General features: G+C 30.1%; 2 protein-coding genes across 2 annotated transcripts in view; both read left to right on the top strand.

Annotated features, from left to right (window-relative positions):
* Positions 1–428: 428 nt before the first annotated feature.
* LOC123692490 (phosphatidate cytidylyltransferase, photoreceptor-specific) lies at positions 429–14,341 on the top strand. Its single transcript, XM_045637246.1, has 10 exons — positions 429–612; positions 690–814; positions 988–1,084; positions 1,917–2,093; positions 5,190–5,382; positions 9,952–10,118; positions 10,918–11,070; positions 11,487–11,615; positions 12,048–12,182; positions 12,994–14,341. The coding sequence occupies exons 1-10, from the start codon at positions 538–540 to the stop codon at positions 13,084–13,086; spliced, it is 1,344 nt and encodes a 447-aa protein (XP_045493202.1). The 5' UTR covers positions 429–537; the 3' UTR covers positions 13,087–14,341.
* Positions 14,342–25,452: 11,111 nt separating this feature from the next.
* The window catches only part of LOC123692802 (protein spaetzle 5), a 29,889-nt gene continuing 27,501 nt past the window's right edge, over positions 25,453–27,840 (top strand). The window contains exon 1 of the mRNA XM_045637598.1: positions 25,453–25,648. The gene's annotated coding sequence lies outside the window, so the exon portion shown is untranslated. The remainder of the gene's footprint in view (positions 25,649–27,840) is intronic.

Genomic DNA, 27,840 nt, shown 5'->3' with positions numbered 1-27,840 from the left:
AAGTTTATTTTGCCTGGAGTTTGGAGATTTTGTTTGTGATTTTGTTGGTCCTTAATTTAATTCAAACTTGTAACTGACTTTTTATAATCCAATTAACTAAATTTTTGAGTCAGTGTATTAAAAATAATGTAACCCCACTTTTGTTATAATAAAATGAAATTTGTATATGAATAGTAGTTTGTGCTGCATAAAATGAATAAAATAAAAAAATATATATATATATATATATATATATATTATATATATACATAATTATTATGACTTTTAATATTTTATCTGAGTTTTATTGCTTAAATTAATGCAAAGAACAATATTTATGAGTTTGCGTTCACGTTATTTTCGAGCCAACGCCATTTATTTTTAATACTGGCAATACAATTTCGAAGTGTTATTGATTTTTCGTTTGACAATTTGCTTCAAAAGGAAAACATCAATGATCGAAGTCGAACATTGTTTCGGCAAATAGTGTTCTGAATTATTTATTTATCTGAAGTGATTTCTTGAATTTGAGTGACTAGATAAGTTATATTTTACAAAATGAGTGAAGTGCGACATCGCCGTGGGGATGGCGACGGAAACGAAAAAGTGGAGACGGCAGGAGAATCTGACCATGTATTTATTCCGTAATATTTGTGTATAACCAGTATGAGTGAGGAATGTCGAAATTCTAAACTTTTGTTATTCATTAGGTTGACTCGGAGGAAGAAAAGGTTTTAGAGGAGAAATATGTGGATGAAATGGCGAAGAATTTACCACAAGGAACCGATAAAACACCTGAAATTCTAGACTCTGCGCTCTCGGGTCTATCTACGCGGTAATCTTACATAAATTGTTTTATTATGCCAAACAAAATCATGCTTATTTCATAAATTAATTGATAAAAATCTCGCTACCTGTAGATATTTGTTTGTGTAGTCTAATTGTGAATTTTATATATTTATTTTGTACTTAGTTGTTACTATGTTTAATTTATGTAATTTAATACAGATGGAGAAACTGGGTAATTCGAGGCATTTTTACTTGGTTGATGATTGGTGGGTTTTGTCTACTTATCTATGGGGGTCCTCTGGCTTTGATGATAACGGTAAGTTCTCTTTAAAATCACAATTTTTTAATAACTAAATTGTAGTATTTTATACAACCTACTTGTAGTATTTTATACTAAATAGTTCAACCAAAATAATGTAGCCAAGCATATAATAATAGAAAACAGGTTCTAGATTCATTAACATTACATGAATTTATTAGTATAATACACAGTAATATACCTACCTGCATTAAGTATGATTTATGATTTATACATAACACTTACTGTGATAATGTTTGCTGTTGAATATTATTGGCCAGTACCTGTACATAATAGTTTTAATAAATATTTAAAAGTAGATGTTAAAGTACATAAGTTGTGTATTTTAAAGTATGTACAATATTTTGATTGTTGTTTTAAAAATCTGGGTTCTCCTATTAGAATCTTTCAAGTTTAAGAGAATAGAGTGAGATTTTCTTATCTATAATTTAAAAATTAATCGCAAAATGTGTGTTAAAAAAGCGCATAACTTGAGAACGGCTGAACTGATTTCAATAATTCTTTTTTTATTATATTCCTTGAAGTACGAGGATGGTTCTTATGTAGAGAAAACGTAAATACGTACTACGGGCGAAGCTGGAGCGGACCGCTAGTTGATCTATAAAAATAAATCTAAACTACAACATCCTGTAAACTATATGATATCTTATTGATACATATTTCCTGCTGGTTTTATATAAAGGAATCAAATTACATTGTGGTCTAGGCTCTTAAAACATATTTTATAGAACACCACACAGACAAGTACATAATATTTATGTAAAAATGAAATATAAGAACACAACAGGGGAAAAAATCACTGAATTCATAAGTTTATTTACTTAACCAGGTACTCTGCGTGCAAGTGAAATGCTTTGAAGAAATAATCAATATTGGTTATGCTGTGTATCGAGTGCACGGCCTGCCGTGGTTCCGTTCCCTCTCCTGGTACTTCCTGCTGACGTCTAACTACTTCTTCTATGGCGAGAACCTGATCGACTACTTTGGTGTTGTTATTAATAGAACTGTGAGTTTTTTTTTATTTTTATCTAAGCTATATTAATATAAGGGGTTATATTTGATTGTTCATATGTTTTTTTTCTTCTTTTGATCAATATAAAAAATATTGATCGAAAAAAAAGAAAAATTTCTTCATGCGGCAGAATTTCAACGCGCGTCTTTCTGCTCTGTTCTTAAAAAAAAAAAAAAAATTTGCCTCAAGCATGTTTAAAATTTTATATCAACATATTTTTTTTATCTTTCCTTCCACATAATCAAATCAAATAATATAATCAAAGTTACGGCAAAAGAAATAAATGTACACATATCTACATACTAATCCAATTTTGTAATAAGCCTCATTAATACAATGTTATTCCTGATGCCTGATATTTAATTCATCACTACTGACCTTGTGAACTTTGTTGCACCTACTACTAGCTTCCACCCGCGACTCCGTCCGCGCGGATGTCGGCCTTCGCGTGGATGGTTTATTTCTCCATTTTGAGTAACTCTGACAATGACATCTTATAAATATCTATTGGACCCAAATACGGCTAGGCCTATAATAATACGCAACGTGTGTTCGCGGTTCTACAGAACAACGTCTATGGATAAAACTGAAAAATTAAGATTAGTTTTTTTCTGCGTATTTTTCCAGGATAAAAAGTATATATAGTCTTATTTTACGCCCAGGATAATAAGGTATAATTATACCAAGTTTCATCGAAATCGAACCGTTAGTTTTCACGTGATGCCTGAACATACAGACAGACAGACAGACAAAAATATAAATTAAATTACATATTTGGGTTTGGTATCGATCCAATAACACCCCCTGCTATTTATTTTTTCAATATTTTAAATGTACAGAATTGACCTTTCTACAGATTTATTATATATGTATAGATATAGATAATAAAATCAACGTAAAAAATATACTTAGTTGTTATATAATTTTTTTTTTACATTTTTTTCAACTTTTTTGTTAATTAAGTAATAATAAAGGTCTAATAGTTCTAGTAGCTGCTGGTGCTGGTGGAAATTATTAAGAAATTATATATTTTTAATAAACTGTAACATGGTGGTAACAAAAGTGTTAAATTTTTAATATTGGTTAAGCGTTTTATTTAAAAGTGTAACTTATAATATTCAGACAGATTATCTCTATCTCAAATATCGTACGAATTTTATAAGAGATAAGCTTTACTTTGACCGATATCATATTCACCTAGTACCTATTACGAAAAATATTGATAATTGTGTGCAGACATTTTGTCTGTATGTTTTTTTTTATTTTAACTTTCACAAGTCACAGGTATAAAAAAGGTTAATTTTTAACACTCAAACTCGATTTACTTCTACGGTTTACACTAACAGAATAAACATTATAAACAGAGAAAATATATTGCTTCTGCCTTGCCTATGTTGTTTCCGTGTTTCCTCTAAAAATATCTAATAATGATAATCAAAAAACTAAAACGGAATACTTTTCCATTTCAATGACATAAAAATCAAAACAATATTCAATATTACATAATTGTATTTACCTTTAAAACACATCTAGATTAATTTATCATCACTAATTAGTAATTAGTATCGAACCACGTTGCAAAGGTCAACAAAATTTTTAGGTCACTCACATTTGTTTTCTTAATACGCTAAAATATAATATCATTAGTTTTATATCGATTTAATAATGCTGAAGTACCACTTTATATTTCGCTACCTGCTGTCATTTACGTAATGGATTTTCGTAATTTACTTTGTGTCTCATATTTTAATGGCACTAAACAAACTGTTTTCTTTATGAAAATGAATCATGCTTAGGTACTTGGAAAATTATTTTTATCGGCTTATTTTTGTTAAGCTGATTTAATAACCGAATCTATCGCCTCATATAAATCTAATCTAAAGAAATGGGTCAGCTGAGAACGCGTAGAGTACTTACGCGATCGATTTTGACGCCCAAGTGACAAGATTAAGCACTATAAAAAGTTATCTCATTGAACTCGATTTGGAAATTTTGCGGGATTGAGAAACGTAACCTTCAGTTTAATTATTTTTAATAGTTACATACTCTACATGGCCCTTAGAGGCCTTTAGTTTCATTGTCAACACATCTATGACATCATAAATATAGTAAATATAGGTATTTATCGATATTGGCTATCGCCGATTTATATTTTTAATATTGAATAATCTTAATCGATTATTCAATATTAAATCTCAAATTAACCTTGACCAAGAAGTTAATAATACCAAATTATGTATATGTTCGAAAGAAACCTGATACCATTAATAAACATATAAATACTAACAAAGTACATAAACTCAACTCACATTACATAATATACCTATGTTATATTATCGCAAAATAATAAAAAATACATTTCAAGATCTAGTTTGCTATAAATAACATGCAATAAATTGACTTGTTACAATTTACTTAGTCATTATGTCCCTATTATTATCCCATTAACCAGCATATAGGATAACGGAGTATTATCTTGTTTGTGTGACATAATTAAATTCATTACTACTAGAAAAATGTCTTACAAAACAATTTATGTTAATTTATTTTACCGGTACTGATATAAAGTTTACTTATGTAAATTTTGTGTAGACAAATATCTATTTGTCAACATATTGAGTTTGTGATAATAAATTACGTTTGATATATGTCTTAGGTTTTTTAATCACATTTTAGTCGGATCTTATAGCTATGTATCTCTTTGGATAAAATACATTGTTACGTAAAAACCCATAATAGCAACATATTGTATCTGAAAATATTGGCTAACTTTGCATCCATAGATAAGCGATAATAAGAGCTGAGATAAAAATAGCACATATAAAACAAACTATTGACCTACCTATTTATCTTTTTACATTCGAATAGAATGATCAAAATTTTTTTTTTTTAGTTTACTTGATTCAATAAACACGGAAAGGATTGTAAGTGCAGGTATTAACCACTTGAGATGCTTACGTTATCTTATCAATCATACTCTCGCTGTAATAACAGTGAATTTTTAGTTGGGGTGGCACAAGGTTCATATCTGCGTCCACTACTATATATTTTGTTTAACAATGACATTCGAATGAAAATCCATTGTTACAGGATTACCTCCGTTTTCTGGTCACCTACCATCGCTTTATCTCCTTCAGCTTGTACTGTGTTGGCTTCGTATGGTTCGTTCTGTCGCTTGTGAAGCGATACTATATGAGACAATTCTCTCTTTTCGCCTGGACTCATGTTGCGTTGCTGATCGTCGTGACTCAAAGCTACCTCATCATACAGAATATATTCGAAGGTGAGTGCAGTTTATTACTCATGGATTTGTGTATGATTATTATTTTTAGAAATTATGAGCTAATAAATAGTTACGCGGTTATCGTAATATTATCGTAAATAATCTTGATACGAGTGACTTGACAAAATAATTTTTAAGTAGATTTACCTTTTTATTTTTGTTGACTACTTTTTCCAAGAAACTGTTTTATTGAGTTTTTCAGTAAGTATTTTTACTTGCTTACAAGTAAAATTTCCTTGTACATAATTATGACTATACTTAAATGTAAATTTTTTAATTAACTTTTAATTGCATCTGATACGGGTTCTTTTCACGTCAAAACAAAACCGTAATAGTGTCTGAAATGTATGACAATATTCATACAAAGTGTTTCTATCGACTTGATAATATCTAACGAACCCAGTTACGTCGCAGCGCAAATGACATGGGCGGGAAGCCTTTGTCCTATAAACTGGGCCAATGAACATTATGTTCTATATTGGAATACAACAAAGGAAACATGAATAAAGAAAAGGTTATTGAGAATTTAGTTGTTTTAGAAATTTTTATCGTTTATTTTTTATTTTGAAATATAAGTGCTGTGTTTGAGACAACACCTGATAACAGGTGTTGTCCCAAACAGAGGAACAGAATTGATGTCAGTTATTTTTAAGCATTTTGCCGTCATTATTAACATCTATTATGTAAGTATGTACTTTCGAATCAAAATGCTTTTAAGTAAATTATGTGCTAGATTCTAACATAAAATCCGCAATGATGATAAACTTAGTAACAGTATTCACGACGACACGCTATTTTTAGTCTAATGCGATTATAACTTATCCTATTACTGTTCGCGCCTTTGAAATCCTCTTTTGTTTACATTACAAGAATAAATGAAACGAAAAATCGCACGTGACGTTGGCAATATGGGCGGAAGGTGTTCGCCTTGACCTATGAACGATATTCTATAATAAGCTCTGGAAATATTGCTAAGACAGTTATAAATTCATCAAATTATAATCCCTAGTCCCCTAGTGTATCAAAGCGAAGGATTTACGAAGATTTTCTTAACATTGGTTTTGATGATTGATTTTGCATTTTGAAGTAAGTTGTATCAATCATACAGATTTAGCAAGGCTGACTTTTATTTTGGTATCCCTCCTGAGTATAGAACCTAAATCCGTCTGTTTATGTTTTGCTATTTGTGTTACTCACACACAGATGAATCCAGATAATATAACAGGAAAAAAACGTTCAAAAATGTGTTACACTGCTTGTCGAATCTCAAACGGGAGAATGAAATCGAAAAGGCACAAATACAGTAACAATCATCGATTTTTTTCATTTCAAATGGTCTTTTTTGACGGTGTAGTAACTATTCGGGTGTAAGCGAGACCTAAATTGTTTTGAAGCTTGAACGTAAATAAATAGTCATTGCGTTTTAACTGAATTTTGAATATAGGAAGTCGGGGTCCATTAATTCTTTAATGGTTCCTTAATTAGCTTTTTCTTCATTATAAATTTATAATAAAGGATTTTTTAATCCTTTATTTATAATTAACACCTAGTAAAGGAAACATTTTATGTTAATCATATCGCTTAGGCATTACTGAATCAAGCTTTATGACGAAGTTATAAGTGTCATAGTTTTTTATTTTGCATTGCAATGAACATTCCACGTCTTGATTTAATTAGCGTATAAAAAATAATGTTTCTTTACATTGTATTATCATATATCATAACAGGTTCATTCATGGCTCGTGGTCGCCTTACTCTGTAACAATAGGTTATTATTAGACATTATACCTAATATATCGCTCTGGTATAGTATGTTCCTCTTTTTATGTATCGATCGTAACAAAGGATTTGATTCTTTATGCTATGAAAATATGGTATATTTTTCAATGAACTACACGTTATTAAGGTCGCTCAAAATGAAGTGAACTGGAATGTACAGCTGGAGTTTTCAATATTTTGTGAATAGTTTTCGCCTTTGAAGATAATTTTAGCCTTTATTTTAATTTTTAAGATCTTATAACCAATTTTATTTAATTTAATTTGAAAGATTATGAGATTAAATTTAAGATATATTAATACAGAATTATATGAACGGAAAAGTGCGTGTGTTGCCGCTTGACCTATTAAGTGACTGGTAGATTTTGATTTAATCTAAATAAGTGATAACTTATATCATGATAGCTTATTAAAAAAATATATTGATTGAATCATAATAATAAACAGTGATATGCAGTAATGTTTGTTTGTTTGAACGCGCTAATCTCAGGAACTTCTGGTCCGATTTGGAAAATTATTTCGGTGTTAGATAGTCCATTTATCGAGGAAGGCTATAAGCCATAATTTATATTCTCACGCTATGTCCAATAATATGACTATCGTTGCAAATATGTAACTCTTTCGAAATATAAACTTTTTTACGAGGAACGAAATATAGGTAAATTAATCTTTTGACTAGAGTTTAATTTTTGCTCAGACATTTATAAACAACTAGCGGTCCGCCCCGGCTTCGCCCGTGGTACATATTTACGTTTTCTCTACATAAGAACCATCCTCGTACTTCAAGGAATATAATAAAAAAAGAATTATCGAAATCGGTTCAGCCGTTCTCGAGCTATGCGCTTACCAACACATTTTGCGATTCATTTTTATATATAAGATAATGATTATAATAATAACCTGCTATTTATATAAGTGTTTATTAATAATAAAATCTTGACAAGAACACCATCCAAAACATAATATGTAGGTAACTGTGTAAGAAATGAGTATTCGATAAAAATAAGACTGAAAATAAATGTGAGTATATATTTTTAATTCTTTATCTCAATTTATTCAAATGAAGTGCAATTACCCAATTACCCGTTAATTTTCCATTTAGGTAATTACTGTAACGCGGGACGAATTATTACTGCGTTCGAATTATTATTCAATAAATGGTATATTTCTATAATAGATTTGAATACTTATCGAAAAATTCTAGTTAGAAAAGTTTTTCTAGTCTGGTGGAATTTAGCAGACTGTATCAGAATTTAGAGTGATGGTATGTACCTAATAATGTACCTGGTATAGCGTAAACAGTTTGATGAATTTCAGTTTTACCGATACAGGTGTTTTTGATTTATTTAGGTACTTGCTACCAGTGCCGTCTTTAAGGCAGGGCCCGCAGGGCCCTGGCCCGAGGCCCCGAGGTAGGCAGGGGCCCCACAATTCTGAAAATTTTCGATATACAACAACAAATTTTATAACATAATAAGACTTAATAAGAAAAATATCAAATCAGACGGGGTTACGATTTAGCCTATTGCGTTATTGTAAACTGAAAAATGATAAAGTTAAAATTTAAGGATTTTCCATCCCTTACATAGGCCCCAGCCAGTACCTTGGCCCATAGCCTCGTTGATCCTAAAGACGGCACTGCTTGCTACAGTACAATGATGTTAGTTCTCATAAAAATTAAATTATTGGTTCTATTCTAGACGGCATTTAAAAATGTGTATCCTTAAAAATTAGGTTTTAGATAATATTACACTTTATCATCCAGTTCGCTTAAATTTTTTTTTCAATAATAATAAGATAGGTGTTTTACGCATAGTATTGAACTGTTCATTGGTCGGCTTTGATAATCTTATTAACCTCTTGCTTTTTATTCAAACAAAGTGTAGAAATATACACAACAGGTAACCTACATTGTTTACAATCGCGATTGTATTTAAATTATGATTTTGTTGCTATACAGTATACAACTATACACTATACTATACACACATGACGACTGTTATCGTTAAAGTTATAACATTAATTAGTTTCGATAGTATGGTAGGTAACACAAATTACTAAAGAAATTGTTACAGATTAAAAACGTATTAAGGTGAAAGAGATAATGTGTCAAATGCCACAGATAATACAAAACATCAACAGTTCATTGAAAAATGTTTATTTTTCCTATTACGATTTACGAGTATAAACTACCTTTGTATGTGGCATGTCGTAGGGACATGAGGATATCAGAGATTTCACGAAATCACCGAAATGTTGAACATTCTTTCTTATATTAAGCTCCTTGTATTTAAAATACACATAAGGAACCATATAAATGTAGCTAAAATCTAAAAAGTTTATTATCATGGAACCAGTTTTATTATGAACATAAAAAATATTAAGTGTAGCAGTGCGTTTAAAATACATTTTATTAGCGAGTACATAATATTTTGTCCTTGATTTCAAATGCATAAGATAATGTTTGAAATAATAATTAAATGTATTTCATATAAAATAGCTAATATTCTAGAATAGAGTATATTATATTATGCTTGTCATAAATCATTTTACTTTTTATATGGACAGAACCTACATTATTATGTTCCTATAACTTTTAAGAGCTAACGATACTCAATGGAAAGTGTCATAGTCCATAGAGCTTTAAATATTGTGAATGTATGAACGAATGATGAAAAGTAAACAATACATCCAAAATAAGCAAAAGGCGGCCTTATCCCTAGGTAGCGATCTCTACCAGACAATCGTTAAAGTATAATTTTAGTTGACTAACTAAATTGTCTTTTATTTCAGGTCTCATCTGGTTCATAGTGCCAGTGTCTATGATTATTTGCAATGACGTCATGGCGTACATATTCGGCTTCTTCTTCGGCAAGACGCCATTGATCAAGCTCAGCCCTAAGAAGACCTGGGAGGGTTTCATTGGTGGTGGTTTCTCCACTGTTCTTTTTGGACTTGTGGTGAGTTTTATTATTGGTATTTTAGTGCATAAATAATTACTGATTTGTTTTTATTTTATTGAGCTTAAGTATATATCAGTTTAGTATTTTGGTGCATAAAAAAATAATTTCTATTTTATTTAGTATAGTTTATTTTCGAGGATACGGTCATACGTGTTTATAGTTATTCCCTCTTGATACTTATTTTCATGGTTGTAAAGGTATTCATCTATATAAAATATGCAGTGATTAGCATTATACATATTATTAAATATAATAAATAAATAAATATTATAGGACATTATTACACAAATCGACCTAGTCCCACAGTAAGCTCAATTAAGGCTTGTGTTGTGGGTACTAGGCGACGATAAATATAATCCATACTAATATTATAAATGCGAAAGTAACTCTGTCTGTCTGTCTGTCTGTTACTCAATCACGCCTGAACTACTGAACCAATTTGCATGAAATTTGGTATAGAGATATTTTGATACCCGAGAAAGGACATAGGATAGGTTTTATCCCGGAAATCCTACGGGAACGGGTTTTTCTTTGAAAACGCGGGTGAAGCCGCGGGCGGAAAGCTAGTATTCAATAAATACATATATAGATAATAACACCCAGACCCAAGAACAAATAATATAAATATATTATATATTTTAAAACTGACTTTAAGTCTCATTACCTGTACCTAGTGTGCCCCATCGATTACTTCACCTAACGTACTACCTACGATAATTAACTTTTAAATTTAATTTTTATATAGTTACGTTATAATAAATTCAAAAATACAAATAATCATATTATATTATTTCAGCTAGCCTACCTGATGTCCCAATACCCGTATTTAGTGTGTCCCATCGAATACTCGGAATCTCTAGGCCGCATGACGATGGACTGCGAACCGTCGACGTTGTTCCGGTTGCAGGAATACACGCCGCCCCAGTTTCTGTTGCCGCTGGTTAAGATTGTGAGTATTTTATGGGTGTTTAAATGGGAATAATTTAAAGGATTTTTTCTCGTCTTTTTCTAGTAAAGGGTTTTTATTAACATACTTTGGCATAACAAAACTTAACTCATATGGACGAAAAAAATATTCAGGGGAATATAGCGTATGAAGGTATAATTTTCTGAATCTGTATGAAGTTAAATATAATTAAAATTTTACACGCGCAAGCTACGCTGCGCTAAAAACTTGTCAACTTTCATGCCGGCAACAATACTATGGTAAAAATTAACAACAATATGGTTATATTATCAGGAAGCTTTTTTTTTTCAAAATGACAAGACTTATCTTCTAAAACTTTTCTTTTAATAGTTAATCTTTTATTCAATATTGTACATTTTAAACGAATTTTTCATTTAAATTATCTATATAAATTTTAGATGGGCCGTGAAAAGATAACCATGTACCCGTTCATGATCCACTCGCTGGCTCTCAGCATCTTCTCATCAGTGATTGGACCCTTCGGAGGATTCTTTGCGTCTGGCTTCAAACGGGCTTTCAAGATCAAGGTATAATATTGTTTTATTTGTTTCCTATAGGATAAGATCACATAAACTCTAGTATAAGTTCAAATAGATAGAAGAACTGCATGGTAGGTTTTATGTTTTTTTTTTCTATTGTCTATGGCCAATTTTGACAGCTATTTATGTGTGAAGTTTTGTTTATATTTATAACCATTATTTCAACGTATGCTTTTGACTACGATAAAGTGGTGGGGTGATTCTCTTTACTCCTCTAACAAAATAATAAATTAGTTCACAACGCGAATTAACAACGTTTACCAAACATTCCATAATATTGATCACATCCAAAACCTAAATTAATATAACAAAGAATAAGTCGATAAATTATTATATACCGTAAAATCCATAGTCGTCGCCTTACTCCATGACGTGACGGTATTGTCATGATGCGATCTTGAAATTTTTATCTTTTTACAGGACTTTGGCGATGTGATTCCCGGTCACGGAGGTATCATGGACCGTTTCGACTGTCAGTTCTTAATGGCCACGTTTGTGAACGTCTATATAACGTCTTTCATTCGTACCGCTACACCGCAGAAATTGCTGCAACAGGTAATGTATATTAATTTTCAAACCGAGGAACCGATTAAAAAGCCGATTGTGTTTTACAGTAAGTAGTATTTGTTATGTTACAGTCAAAGTTATTTTTATATTAGAATAGGGGGGGGGTCTAAGAAAACAATTGTTAAAACGAACTTCGAACGTGTTCGAATGTGTCCTATATATCTGTATACTAAAATGATCTGTCACATTTGTAATCCAAAGTATTTATCATGTGATATGTTATTGTACATATAAAAAAAAAATAGTTTTCTGTAAAGTCGGTTTACTGACGATAGTTGAACGTGACAACGTCCGATTGTGCTTCTTTGTCGCTCGTTCCGCGCTCTCGCTCGCACTTCAAGCCTTACATGGAACGCCTCAGATGAGTCAGAGCGAGGTAACGCCGCATGATTCATGTTTTTTCGTGCGTGCAGCCGGCTCTATCGAATTATAAGACGTTTTCACGTCAAAAAAAATATAACAAACATGACTTATCTTCATCTATAATTATCTATTCAAAATCTATACTAATATTATAAAGCTGAAGAGTTTGTTTGTTTGTTTGAACGCGCTAATCTCGGGAACTATTGGTCCGATTTGAAAAATTCTTTCGGTGTTGGATAGGCCATTTATCGAGGAAGGTTATAGGCTATATATTATCATCACGCTACGAACAACAGGGGTGGAGCCACGGGGGTGAAACCGCGCGGAGTAGCTAGTGTTACAATAAAAATACGATACGATCACAGTACAGATTTTCAAACCTTAATTACAAATTAAATCATTAATAATATAATACAATCTGATTCAATAAATACAGGTCTACAACATGAAACCGGAACAGCAGTTGCAACTATTCTACGCGCTAAAGGAGTCGCTCGAGAACCGGAACATTCTGAATGTGATCCCATAAGTAATAATCATTTTGTGGGATATGAGAGAGTAGTTTCACATTTGGATATTGATTAACCGACTTCAAAAAAAAAGAGTGTGCGTACTTATGTACACGCGTTAGAAGCTATACTTCTTTGGCGTATGGAAAAAAATACTAGAATATACAACTTGAACATAGTTATCAATTTTCATACCACCTAGAACTAACTTCATGCTGTTAAATTTAGGTGTCGGTGTGCGCGCGCATCGTAAAAATTCACTCTCATCATGTTTCTCCATCGCGCCAAAAGAAGTATAACTTCAAAAAGCAGGAGGAATTCGGCTATATTGTTTTGGGTTTATCATTTTGGAGATTTCGACTGGTCGAACCGATTTTGAGTCATTTTTAGTGTGAATATTTATTTAATATTTTGGTTAGTTCAATTCGTGGGCAAGATAGAATGTGTGAAGAAAATTATGGTATACTACCAGTAGAGAAGAGAAGTGAATATATAGGAAATCGATAAGAATTAAGGTATTGTTTATTTGTGCCGTAAAGAAAAATTTACTGAAAAAGTATTTTTTTTTTAATAATGGGCGTAATATTTTCCCGTCATCTTCTATTGGAAAGGTTTTTTTACCTAACTGTTAAACTTTAGTTATAATAATTATTTTTAAAATGCTCAGTAATTAAATCGAATAAATATTAATTATAATACAAACGGTTATGTGAAACTACTCTCGAGTTGATTATCTACTACTGTTTATAAAAACAGCAAATTTTTGATCTAGTCCCCTATTGTGCAATCGTTTACTATCTATAGGCACAATAAATACTTCATATTTAGAAAAAAGAGCGTGTGTGCCGAGCACACGTGTCAGAAGTGAAACTTCTTTGGCAAGATTCAAAATTACCAAAATCGTTGACACCGTGACGTGACGGTATTGCCATGACGCGACCTTGAAATTTTACTACTAACGCGCCTAAGGAAGTTTCACTTCAAAAACAGATTTTTAATATAATAACGGTAAACGAAACACAATTCACGTGTATAGATTTTACCTCCATTTTGATCTATACGTCTTAGTATTGCTATAATAGAAAATAAAAATACCATAGATTAAAGATGCTTGCTTGTTCGTAATTGTATTTGTTATCTGTGGAATAGTTTTAGTCTATGTTTAGTTATGGGTGTCCTAGTGGTTGTTAGGAAATTTTCTCGAACTATATTTTATTGAATGTTACATTATTATTAGTAATAAATAATAAAGGTCTCGTTTCTTTTTCGCTCTTTTACGCTTATTTTATTCATTTTTTCTCTTTAATATAATATAATTCTTTATTAATTTTAACAAATTATGTATCGTATCTTGTATACGTGTATAATTTATTGACGCTTATAATAATGCAGTTGCAGTTTAAATTAAATGGAAGTTTTGGAATATTCCTTACCGCGTTATTTGGTATTTTTCCATAAGAAAAGTTCGACTTTTTATGAAATTTTGACACATTCCAAACTCAAAATTACATAAAGAAAAATTCTTTGGTTGAAATAACGGTATAAAATTGTATACGTTTTCAAATTGGCGCCAATTTTTATCCTAATGTATTATTTTGGATTTAAACAGGGATCTTTGCATTTCTTTCAATGATGTAGACTGATATCGACTGCTTTTGTGTGCTAAATATTTTTCATTCGATATTTGTACTATTTTTATATAATATCCTATTATTCAAATTGAAAACATGAGTAAAAATGGTGGGTTCTTTATAGAAATCTATCTAATATTTCTGTATCGCGTCAAAAATAGAAATAATGTGAAATATACAAACGTAAAAAATTAATACCATAAATTATTTACGTTTCATAGTAGTACCGAATTTAAAATGCTCAACATTGATTTGTGACGAATTAAAACTAACGTCATATTTATTTTTAACTAAAAATTAAACGCAGATTAACTCGTGTTTTCAAATTGTTCTCTGTATCTTCCCATATAAGGTATATTTACGGGTTTATTATATCGTATGGTATATTAATTTAATAGTTAAAAAATTTATACGTTTTTTAATACCAATTTGAATTAAATCGGAAATTCTGTTAAAAAAGTCTTATTAAAATTTTTGACACAAGATTGGGCAGTACGAATACTTTTCCTTCGCCCAAGAGACAAATAAAAAATCGACGTGACAAAAAACCTCTATGGATTTTAAAGTCTGTTTTAGTAAAAAAGTGAACGCAATCAGAATTTAAAAGAATATTTTATTCGCAATTTTGTTAAATTATTGTTATTTAACAATTTTATCTTGCGTTGCGTTACGATTTTGTTATAAATTTCAATATTTTGTAACTAATTTAATATTCTAATAATAATTATTTTGTTAAGTTTTGTGATTGATTTAGTGATGTTACGTTAATTACGTTGTTAAGCTTCCGCGCTTTGTTTATTTTTCATAAAATATTATGTACATATTTTATTTCAAAGTAATTTGTATTCAAATAAATACAAAGAAACTGCAACAAGTACATCCTCAAAACAAATAAACATTTATTTGTTAATCTATAAATGTAATAATCATTTTAAAACATAGTTATGTGAAATTTCTCAATCCTTGACCTATATTTACCTCCATATGTCTTGTACTATATATAGTACATAATTGGTATTATGTTGTTATACATATAATATTTATTATATTTGCCACCGTCCACATAAAACTATGTGTTAATAATACTCGGTATTGTATTCTAATATTTTTTCAATGTATTTTTAGAGTTTTCAGTAGCATTCATTATAGTCCTTTCCACATATGATGATTTCTGTGACACATCGATTTTTGACACGTGTAGAGATGTCTGTACTGAAATCATATCAATTGTTTCCGATAATCGATAATATTTTATATGGAAATGAAATCGATTTGAATAATGTACCAAAATTAGTTGTTTCGGCATTTCGCCATCAATTAACTAAGGAAACTTAGCAAAAAACAGCAATAAAAAGTCAACAATAACGATTAGTAACATTAACAGAATATCACGTAAAGTATCAATATAAAAATGCAATTTTTATATAAGGCTGACGCACTCGTACAGACGATTGACTCGATTGACAAACGATCACAAGATGGGCGCCGATTATATGATTTCCAACTCTATGATTTTTCAACGATCCATTTCATGTACACGAATTGCGTAGGTATTATATTTTTGTGTTATTTTATTTTATTTTTCATTATATTAAACTAAACAATACTGTTTTTGATTTATAAGCTTAAGATGTTTCATTTTTATATTTTTGGTAATAATGCCGCCATAAAATAAAAATATTATGCACTAAAATTATTTTGCCGTTTTAAACATAAAATACGTAATTCGGAACACGATGAAGTGTCACAGGAATCATCATAGCTGAAAAGGACTAGTTATGTGAAAGTCAAAATCTTGATTGAAAAATACCTTATTTTAAAAAGTCGTTCATATTATTCATAAAAAATTATCATTGTGAACTCAACATTAAACAAAATTAGTTTAACGTATATGAAACTCAATGCCAGTTTCAAGTAAAACACTTGAAAAGACCGAAAATACATTGTAATCACCCGGCTTTCTTTGCCATAGGACAAACTGCGTTCATTTATTCTTAACTATTATTTTATGTTGTCGTTATTTTATGTATGTGTGCGAGTAAGACGGGTATACTTTTTGTTTTTATATTTAAACTTATTTCGAAGTTAATTCGAAGATACATTTTTTTTTCGTACATTTTGTTTTGAAATACTATTGCGTATTTTGGTTGAACATAATTATAATTTAGCTAATATTCATTTTAAATGTAATAAATTTTGCCCGTTTTATTCATACAAATAAAATATGTTGTGGTGTTAGTATTAATAGCGAATTTTTGATGTCTATTAAGTTAGCTAATGCAATGTGCTAAGTGTTAGGTATAGTTTGAAATATGGAAAATTTTTGGTTATAATTAAAAATATTAGAATGTGCTAAAAAAATTATTACCTATGTTATTTTATATTGAAATTTGGGCTAGATAGAGTTGACTCAGTAGTGTTAGCGAATTTCGACCTTATTGTAATGTGGCTAGGTCGACTTTTTTATTTCTCATATTTTTTTTTATAAATGAGTAGTTTTTTTTATTATTAATTGAATGGCAAAAATATTCAAATCCAAACGTTTTTAATATTGTTTAACATTGGCTCAAGATGTTAAGACCTAAATTGTATTAGCAAATTAAAAAAAAAATAACAAAAAATGCTATTCTTCGCCACATTAGTGAATACTAAGTACCTATTGAAAATATTATGTGCAAATAAAAATCTTACTGTCACAAATTTCGATGTATATTTAAATAGGTTAAAAGATCTGATGTTATCGTGAGCACTTTTAATCGAGGAAAGCAGGGTATTTGTATAAGTATAGTTTGGTTTTTCATAGGTACCTTTTAGGTTTTTGTGCGAACGTTAATGGACAAAAAAAAATTTTTTTTTAACCGACTTCAAAAAAAGGAGGACACCGACTACTCCGAGGTTCCTGAACCGATTTACGTGATTCTTTTTTTGTTCGATGCGGGATGGTGTCGAATTGGTCCCATAAAAATTTTATTCGGATAGGCCCAGTAGTTTTTATTTTATGAGCATTTTTGTCTGTATTTGTAAATGTTGCAAGTGCAAGTTTGAAGTCGGTTGTTTTTAACGCAGTTATCACTTGTTCTGATGCCAAAATTTCGATAAAATAAGGAAAAGGTACAATGGAAATAACTCGATCAAAAGTGCTTGTGATTGTTTTCATATAAATAATACGTGTTTTAGCCGTATATAGATGTTTAATTATTTATTTATTATGTGACTTATTGTAATGAAGTAAATAAATAAATGATTCCTTCAAAACAGTGTTTGTATTTTTACACTTTCCTGTTGTTAGATGTTACATTTTTTGGTTTACAAAATTAACAATTCATTGGTTACAATTTACAGTTACAATGTTAGTACCTACATTATACATTCTAGTTTACGATATACTATACACATTTACATTTATTGTGACAACAATACCATATACTATACATCTAATATTCTATTCTAATATCTAATCTAATCTAATATATATTATAAAGGCGAAAGTTTGTAAGTTTGTTTGTTACTCTTTCACGTAAAAACAACTGAACCGATTACAATGAAATTTAGCACACATATAGAGGGTAACTTGGATTAACACATAGGATAGTTTTTATCCCGGAAATCCCACGCGAACGGGAACTATGCGGGTTTTCCTTTGCAAACGCGGGCGAAGCCGCGGGCGGAAATCTAGTAATATTATATTTACATTTAGTGTGACAATAATTGGTTCATAAATGAACTTTGTAAATATTCCTTAATACAGTAGCATATTCCTTTATGTTTTCAGTTTATTTTTATGATTTTCATGAAATTGGCAAAAAATTGCTTTTGCTATTCAATATGAGCCATATTTTTTTAATTTAAATGTAATAAATTAAAATGGCACAAATAACTAGTTAGTAACTTTAAAAATATAAAGTGATAACGGCCTTTAGAATTTGCCCCTGAAAAAGTAAGGAACTGCTAATTCAAAACCGTGTCTGATAGAACAAAGTGTGTCCTGGCTATTGTAAATGGTCAATTTAACTATGAAGGTTAATATTGTATAGTTTTAAAGGCCATTAAGTACCTTATTTTACCTATGCTAAAATTTGAGACAATCTTGCAAAGTTTCGCGACATGCTAAGATATAAGTTACTACCATTATAAATTTGGAAGTAATTGTGTAGTTTCCTCGTCTAAATCGTTGAACAGCATTGGATTAATTTCGACTATTTGTCTCGAAAATAAATACAAGGGATGGAATTTGTATTATGAAATTGTATAGAGTAGTAACTCGAACGAAGCTACGGGCGTCAACAGTAACTAGCTAGGTACTTGTAATTTGAAAAACTAGGTAGTTACTCAAACTGTTACATATTATATGGCCTATCATAAACTACATTACGTTTCGTAACTTACTAGCTGGATTTCCACATTTGAAAAAAAAAGAAAGATGCACAGATTATAAACCGGTATCATCGTGTTATCAACCATCAGCTGTAACAGCTTGCACGTAATTCGGAAACGATTCCGGCAGTCTAGTTCTAGCATACCAAATAACGTGCATTTTGTTCCCACGCATCGCTTGCGCAACTAAATCTTGTATGAGCGTAATGCCATTTATTGGCACGGCACGTTTTATTTAAAATACAGTAGACAAGACTGAGACATTATTGAGACTGTTAGTTTAGACTTAATGTTTATGTTAAACTTCAAGAAGCTTTAACTGGTAGGTAAACGTTTAAATTTATTGCATTAAATGTCGTGGTGCTTGAAAATTTGTTACTCTTTCGTAACCGAGCCTTGATAGATGCATAAGTATGAGGTAAATGTGTCATATTAAGGCATTATTGGAATTATGGGGAAAACGCCCCTTAAACGTTTTTTAACACGACACTAAAATATAATTAGCGTAGAGACATCCTTCTATGTTATTATTTATGAAGATACCTTTAAAGTTTAAACCTTTCTACTATACATATGTTTAAACAAACCTATATAAATTAAGCAAACAAAACATCTTTAAGGATATCCAAAAATATTAAAACCGAACAATGGAAACAAACAAACGAGAGGCTATTACAAAGATATCATTATTATTCGCGAAGCGTCGAGGGATCCGCCCGCGATCCGAATACAAGGGAAAGTATCTAGATATAACTCCTTTTGTAGACTGTTTAATAGAACACAAAGAAATCTCGCTAGTTCAAAGAATAATAAATAGATTTTAGAAAATACTTGGATGAGGAAAACTGTAAGCTTAGGCAATTATGTAAACTGACACTTGCATTTGAAGTGTTTTCAAGAGAGGCTTCTTGATTTTACAAGATAGTATTCACATTTTACATAAGATATAAACTTTATCACCAAAATAAAATCACTAACAATAATTTAATAGTTATTTTCACTAAAAGATAGCTCTACTATTATATGTATCTAAGCAAGGAAAAAATAAAAATTCCCGTCAATCAACACTTATTTGGTTGTAATACGATAGCTTGTGTAAAACTTAATTTAAACGTATTTTTTTTTATTTGCTTCTATGCGGAGATTGGTATTGAAATGGTGATATATATCAGTTAGCACGGTTTAATAGTGAAAAACTTAAATTATATTCTTCTTTTCGTCGAAGGAATGAGCATTATGAGTCGCGTACACTTATATTTTCAAAATTTTATTCGATTTTTCAGTTGTTCCTTTAAAAATTGTCATTCACTTTAAAATACAACAATGTCACTGCTACATTTACACGAAAAAGAAAAAAGAAAGCGTAAGTCGCCTTAATAGCAATTTGGAAAGAAGCATTTTTGTGCAACCAAACGAAAACATACGTTTTACTTCAACAATACACAGCTATTACTTAGTATTAAACTAGCTTACCGCCCGCGGCTTCGCCCGCTTTCTCTAAAACAATTTGAGATTTAAACTATCCTATCTCTCCCTAGTTGGATCAAACTGCATATGGTGTGCGAATTTTATTATAATCGGTTAAGTGGTTTAGGAGTCCATTGAGGACAAACATTGTGACACGAGATTTATATATATTAAGAAGATGGGTAATTACATACGTAGACATGCCTGTTTCAAAACAATGGACAAACCTAAGGGCTTCATTTCTAAACAATTACCTAACATTTTCACTTCAACTTTCAAATTAAAACCACAGTTTATTTGTGCGTTTTCACAATTTTCCTTATTTTACACCTAGCAGGATGTTGCATAGAGATAACGTTAGCGCAAATATTAGGTGTTAGTTTCAACGTAGATCTTAATATTGTTTGAGGAATATGTATTGTAAAGTTTGCTGTGTGAAACCTAACCACGATTCTAGATAACAAACAATCTAAATAGAGCACATTTAAATGTCTACCAAAGGTTAACTAACAGAGGATTTTAAGAAGACAGTAATGTCATTGTACCGTATTTTAAAGGGTAAAAACTTATCGAATCTCTTATCAGAATTTAAGCGACTATGTATTTTAATAATATATTATAATACCTAATTGTATCTACACGTTATCTACGTATTGTACCTACGTAAGTAAATTAAGCTTTTTTCATTATTTCTTACATAGGTACCTTTATTTGATACTTGCTTAGAGTAATGAATTTGACTTTATGGTATATACCTAGAGACACATATATAATCCTAATCCTACACTATAATCTATAATCCATATTTTGTTTATTTCATTATTCAAATTTAATTTATTACAAATTATTAGAAACGAAAACAATAACATACTATTCCTCAAAAAAGCATTTCTGCTAAAGAATATTGAAATAATTATCATACTTATAGTTATTTAACAATTAGCTCTCATTCCCTTTCTTTTCTACACACAACATATTACATATGTCAGGAAGAGATGCAACATAGTAAAAGACAATGACTTGCTTTCCTCGTAAGTAGGTTGCATAGGTTATGTCAGGTGGAAGAATGACAATAATATGTGCCTTTTACGATTTTTACAAGCATCATTACCTACTTCACATTTAAGAATTAATACATAACGGTTTTAAAGCTGTTTGTAAGTGTTTCTTTTTAGTGAATTTTTGTATTGAGAACATAATTTTCGATTTGCATATCTCAGCATACATCCACAACGATTTAAAACACAATCTTATTGAATCACGATACGAGGAAGGGAACAATTACTTATGGATAAGTTTAGAACGATGTAAAATTGATGTAGGCGTTATCTATAAACCGGGCTATACTAACTGTCAAAAATTCCTTGAAATGTATGAATCGCAATTACAACAAAGGCACAGAGCTATTATTTTTGGAGATTTTAATATCGACTTGTTAACAAAAGATAAAAATACCAAACTATACAAATATACTCTTAAGTGTAATGGACATATATTACTCAATAAACTAACTAAAAAATACAGCACAAGAGACTCTTCAAAAAAATCTATCATTGACCATGTAAGTACGAACCTTCAAAATGATAATTTTCATTTCGCAATAATAAACTCATGTATTTCCGACCATAAGCACATATACGTAGAATTAAAAAAATATTTACCCCCAAAAAGTGTTAAAACTCAATATAAAGCAATTAATTACGAAAGATTATCATCCCTGTCTGACTCCATAGTTGATACTGAAATAAACAAAGATTATACAATATTAGAAAATAAAATTAAATCTATTATAGATAAAAGTAAGATTACTAAAACTAAATTTCTAAATCTGCCCCGAAAAGACTGGATAAACAAAGCAATTTTAACAGAAATTAACGAAAGAAATTTATTATGGTCTCAACTAAAAAACAACCCTAAAAATAAAAACCTTCAAATAAAATTTAACACTCAAAAAATAAAGGTAAAAAAATTTATTCAAGACACAAAAGATTCTTACTATTACCAAGAATTTACAAGGAATATAAATAAACCCAAGAAATTATGGACTTTAGTAAATAAATTAGCTAATAACAAAACTGTAAAATGTACTTTACCTACTAAATTACTTATAAATTCTGAATATATTACCGAGCCAAATGAAATATGCCAGATATTTAATCAATATTTTTCTACAATAGGATCTCGTCTAGCAAATTTAATACCCCTACAATATCAAACCAACTCTTCCTCAACCTTACCTAAATCACCATCAAAAAAGTACGAATTATCCACTTTTGATCCGTGTACACCTAATGAAATTTTAAAAATTATAAATAACCTTAATTCAAACTGTAGTACAGGTCTTGATGGTATTACCACAAAAGCAATTAAATGCATTAAAGAAAAATTGAATCATACCTTAAGCGATTGTTTCAACCAAGCTATAAGTCAAGGACGTTTTCCGGATTCGTTAAAAATAGCGAAGGTAACTCCTATCTATAAGAGTGGTTCAAAATTTGAACCTGGTAACTATAGGCCAATTTCGGTGTTGCCAGTGTTGTCAAAAATATTAGAGAAAATTTTACACACGAGATTAGAAAAATATTTAGACTCATTTAATTTTATTTCAGTGCGTCAATACGGTTTTAAGCCAAAAAGTAACACTCTGTCAGCGACTATAGACCTGACTACTAAAATAAAACAGAACATTGACGCAAAAAATTTAGTTTTGGGAGTATTTATTGACCTACAAAAGGCCTTCGATACCGTTTCTCACGAACTTTTAATAAAGAAATTAGCATCCATTAACATTACTGGTAAAGCACTAGACATGCTGAAATCATATTTAAAAAATCGATCACAAATCGTTAAAATAGATAACTACAATAGCATTCCCTTACCAATTACGTGTGGCATACCACAAGGTTCGATTTTAGGCCCATTGCTTTTTTTAATTTATATTAATAATTTACAAGATTTAAAACTAAATGGTCATATAACACTTTATGCGGATGACACCTGTCTGTTTTATTTTGGTCCCTCTATACATGACATGATAAAGCAAGCACAAAATGATTTAAATAAATTAAATAAATGGTTTCAATACAATCTACTAACAATAAATATATCTAAAACGTGTTATATTAAATTTAAAGCTCAGAACAAAATTATTCCACCACACGCTCCACTTAAAATTAACGGTGTTGTATTAGAACATAAAACCCACGAGAAATACCTAGGTTTGCGAATCGACAGCTCTCTAAAATGGAATTATCACATCGACCACCTAAAAAATAAATTATCAGCACTTCTTAGATCTCTGCGTAATATCACTTCTTGCATTCCTCATAAATTACGCCACACCATCTACAACACGTTAGTCAAACCTCACCTAATGTATTTAATAGAAGTATGGGGTAGCGCTTACAAAAATAAATTAGCGCCACTACAAATTTTACAAAATAAAATTATTAAAACCATTTTTAAATATCCTTTTTTAACTTCTACAAATAAAATCTACGACGATACTAAAATAATGAATTTAAAACAATTATACTTTTATAATACGTGTATGTTCATCCACAAAGCGCTACATAAAAACATAAATACAAATATAATATTCTCAACATCAAATCGCCACTATCCTAATAGACGAGCTAGCTATCTTGCCCTCCCGAAGATCCGAACGAATTATGGAAGGCGAACGGCAACATACGAGGGAGCACGTTTCTATAACGGATTGCCAAGCAAATTAAAAAGTGTAAACTCATTCATTGTATTCAAAAAACAATTAGCGAAACACATCCTGGAAGACCACACGCTCAAACTTTGAATGCAATGAATGAGTACCTAACCTAAACTTATGTTTGTAACTTACTTAGTATGTAACTTACTCTAAATTTTTAATTAACTAACGAATGATATTTTTTATAAATACCTATGTTTTAAATTTAAGTTTCTCATGTAAGTGACTTAATGTCTTAATGGGAATAAATGTCTTTAAACCTAAACCTAATTTTCGATTTGAAATGTAATTTTGGGACTAAGTTTTAATCATAATCCACTGGTGTGTTTCAATTTAAAATCCAAAACAAAATAGTATTTTTTTTAATTTTGTAGAAATATAAATCCTTTTCAATAAAACCATAATTTAAGGCTTCTCTTTGTGACGTGATTCAAGATTTCATTTTATGTATAACAAAATAGAAAGAGGCTGATGCAAACTCTACATGTTACATAAAAATTAAGACTAAGCATGTGTAAAAATCTTGGAATATAATATACTTTAAGGAAAACATTAATCATAAAGTACAACTATTACAGGACAGTACAAGCTTTTGTACTGGACTTAACATTTAGCTTGAAAAAAAGATGTAGGATCTCTACAACTCTCAACTAACTCTACAAGGTCCAAGTTATATTACTACTAACATAAAATACTATTAATTCAACACTTATAGACATTAGTAGTGATGTTTGTAGTGTATGATTAATCAATATATCAATAAAATATATTATTTTATTCGAGGTACGCTGATCGAAAGCTGCTGAGCTGCGACTGCCTTTGATGTATTATTACTTCCGGTGATTTGCCTCAATTAAACCGTATTCCTCGACAGTTATTAATATGTATAGTAATAATATATAAGATTAGTGGGATTATAGCTGTCCGCTGATTTTGGAGATTCGGTTTAGTGACAAAATCGAATGTATAGAGAACATTAGAGAACAAATAGACAAAATTAAAGAAAGAACTGGTAAAAATCACTAGTATTTTCAGGTTCTAGTGACAAGAAGTGGATCAACACGACGGATCTTTAATCATACGTCACACAAATGTTATCGCCTTGATTGTATCAGCTCCATATTTCCTCTCACTTGATTATGCAGCGTGGTGCGATTAGCAAACGGCCGGCCGGCCAGCTGATCGGTGCGAGCACTCAGCAGTGTCGCGCCAACTGTCAGACAGTATGTACGTGTGTAACCTAATATTCCCGAAGACTGTGTACGAATGTAGATATGTACGATCTTAAACTCGCGATAAACAAATTCGATTTTGTGCGATCAGTTGTGGACGTTTTTGATTTTTAGTTATAATTAGTTTTGTGTGTGCTGTGCGCGGACTTTGAGGGTAGGTTGTGTGTAGGTTTAATTGGCCTATTGTTTGTTATTTTTGCGCGGCGTGCACTTATATGACTTGATTTTGAGTTTTAATTATGTATGAATAATGGCGTTTCTAAATCTATTCTATAATATTATGCTCAATAATGAAGTATGGTGTTTTAATACTTATCAATCGATAATCTCGTCAATTATATTCGATATTAAACATTTTTTTCAAAAAATGCAATTATTTTAAATAATTTTACGCAATATTTTCACAATTTTGATATCGTATAGTTTTCAAAATCTTAAGTTGAACATTGTCAACTAACAATATATTATTTACTTTAGTACGCGACTACTTCAAAGATAAGTTCAAGCCTTGTATTATCAAAGTTTATATTTACATGACCCAAACAACCATATCCGAACGGATGACATTTGTCTGACTACACGCAAAAGTCGTCGAACGGTACACAGTATTATTTTGTTAATAGGTATTTAATATTTAATGTTGACGAAGAATAAGCAACAGTAACATTAGCATTATCATTTTTTTAGATGTACCTATATATAATATCAGATAGCAACGTTTTCTATATTTAAAAAATTAAAAATAAAAATATTTAAGAGCATACCTACATACATTTAAATTATTAAACGCTAAAACCACCTTCACAACAGTTAAATTAAGTAATTAATACTTTATATTCGTAACGGAATAAAATATTCCATTAATTAATAATATCTTAATATTATTTCGAATATTATTCAAATTATAATTCTAAAGTATCATTGAATGAATCATCTGAATATAAGATCCGGAATAACTACGATTAGCTTGTATTTGTAAAAAGATCGCACGGTAATTAAAACGCTCTTAATTTTAAAAACGCGGTGAAGTTAATTACTAATAAAGTTGTAAAATATATTTTTTGCTAAGAATAAAATAACATATTTAATTATTTCTTGCCGTTTCTCAGATGTGCTGTAAGTAATTTGTTATCTTATAAAAATAGCTATAGTCGCCTACCGTAATTTTAACTACATATTAAAATAAATACTTTATAGATATTAGATCCTAAACTCTATTAAAATGAAGTAACATAGAATTTATTACCGTAACATTATTCCTAAACAGTAAATATAATTGATTAACTTAGTCAATAGAGTGCACGTAACGCGTTGATGTCTTTTATACTGCATCATAGCGTGTTACATAACTTACATAATAACATGAGTCTTAAGTTGCCTGTTGCCTCCAATAATTCTAGTTTTATCGTATTTAGTTACTCAAAAACTGCTTATACAAATTCTTGAAAAGATTTACATAATATGATTACACTTCTCGAATTTTTTCGTATAAATCTAGAAACGAGATATTAAAAATTCACATCTTCGATACAAAATATGATCTTTATTTTCATGTTAAATATATTGACAATTTAGCAATAAGTTCGTATCTTTTTTTCTGATAAGAACCTTATAAGCATAAAAACTATGACATTACTACTTTTCTATTTCCTATTTTAATTACACGACCAAAATTAAAAATATAAATTTTAAAGGAAATCAAATTAAATAGATTAAAGAAATATAAAGATAGTTGGATGTTACTTTAATAATTTATGTAAAAAAACACGTTTACTCTTAGGAAGTAAAATCTAGATAAGAGTATTAAATAAAATCTTATTCTTCTGAAGAAGGTGAATATGAAGATATCTAATCAGTCTTAATTTTATAGTTGGCGACTATCACAATTATTTTATAGTGAATCGAATTTAACTTTATAGCAAGATAATCATATAGATTTATTTAGATGCAATTGCAGACACTGACGAAAATGAAACTTTTCTATGATGCTTTTGTGTAGAACCGATTTTGTCGTGTCTTTATTTTCTTATATAATTGAAACCTAAAGGGTTAAATATCTAGATTACACAAAACAGGTGGCATATACATATATCCACTTCTTTTTCTTCTACATTACATATTATCTTTACGTGATTCGGCGAAACTATAGCCTTGCCTAAACAGAAGAATTCACGTATTAACGTTTTTCCATCCCTCCAAACTTAAAAAAACCATGTTTTAATTCAAGTCAAGGCACATTTTCAGGTCTTATCCAGTCACCAAAAATTCCATAACATAAACTTTTTCACTTTCACGTAACAAAGAGCAAAGGCTTCGCACAGACGAGGTTCAGAGGTCAAACCGTTG

The sequence above is a fragment of the Colias croceus genome, chromosome 6 (assembly GCF_905220415.1).
Source record: "Colias croceus chromosome 6, ilColCroc2.1".
In the NCBI taxonomy this organism is placed as follows: Eukaryota; Metazoa; Arthropoda; class Insecta; order Lepidoptera; family Pieridae; genus Colias; species Colias croceus.
The sequence above is the reverse complement of the archived record's forward strand: the minus strand, read 5'-3'. Positions and strand labels throughout refer to the sequence as shown.

Coding starts and splice junctions, on each gene's coding strand:
- LOC123692490 (XM_045637246.1), top strand. CDS start 538: ATGAGTGAAGTGCGACATCGCCGTGGGGATGGCGACGGAAACGAAAAA. Junction 11,616..12,047: donor AACGGGCTTTCAAGATCAAG/GTATAATATTGT, acceptor ATCTTTTTACAG/GACTTTGGCGATGTGATTCC. Junction 12,183..12,993: donor CGCAGAAATTGCTGCAACAG/GTAATGTATATT, acceptor CAATAAATACAG/GTCTACAACATGAAACCGGA.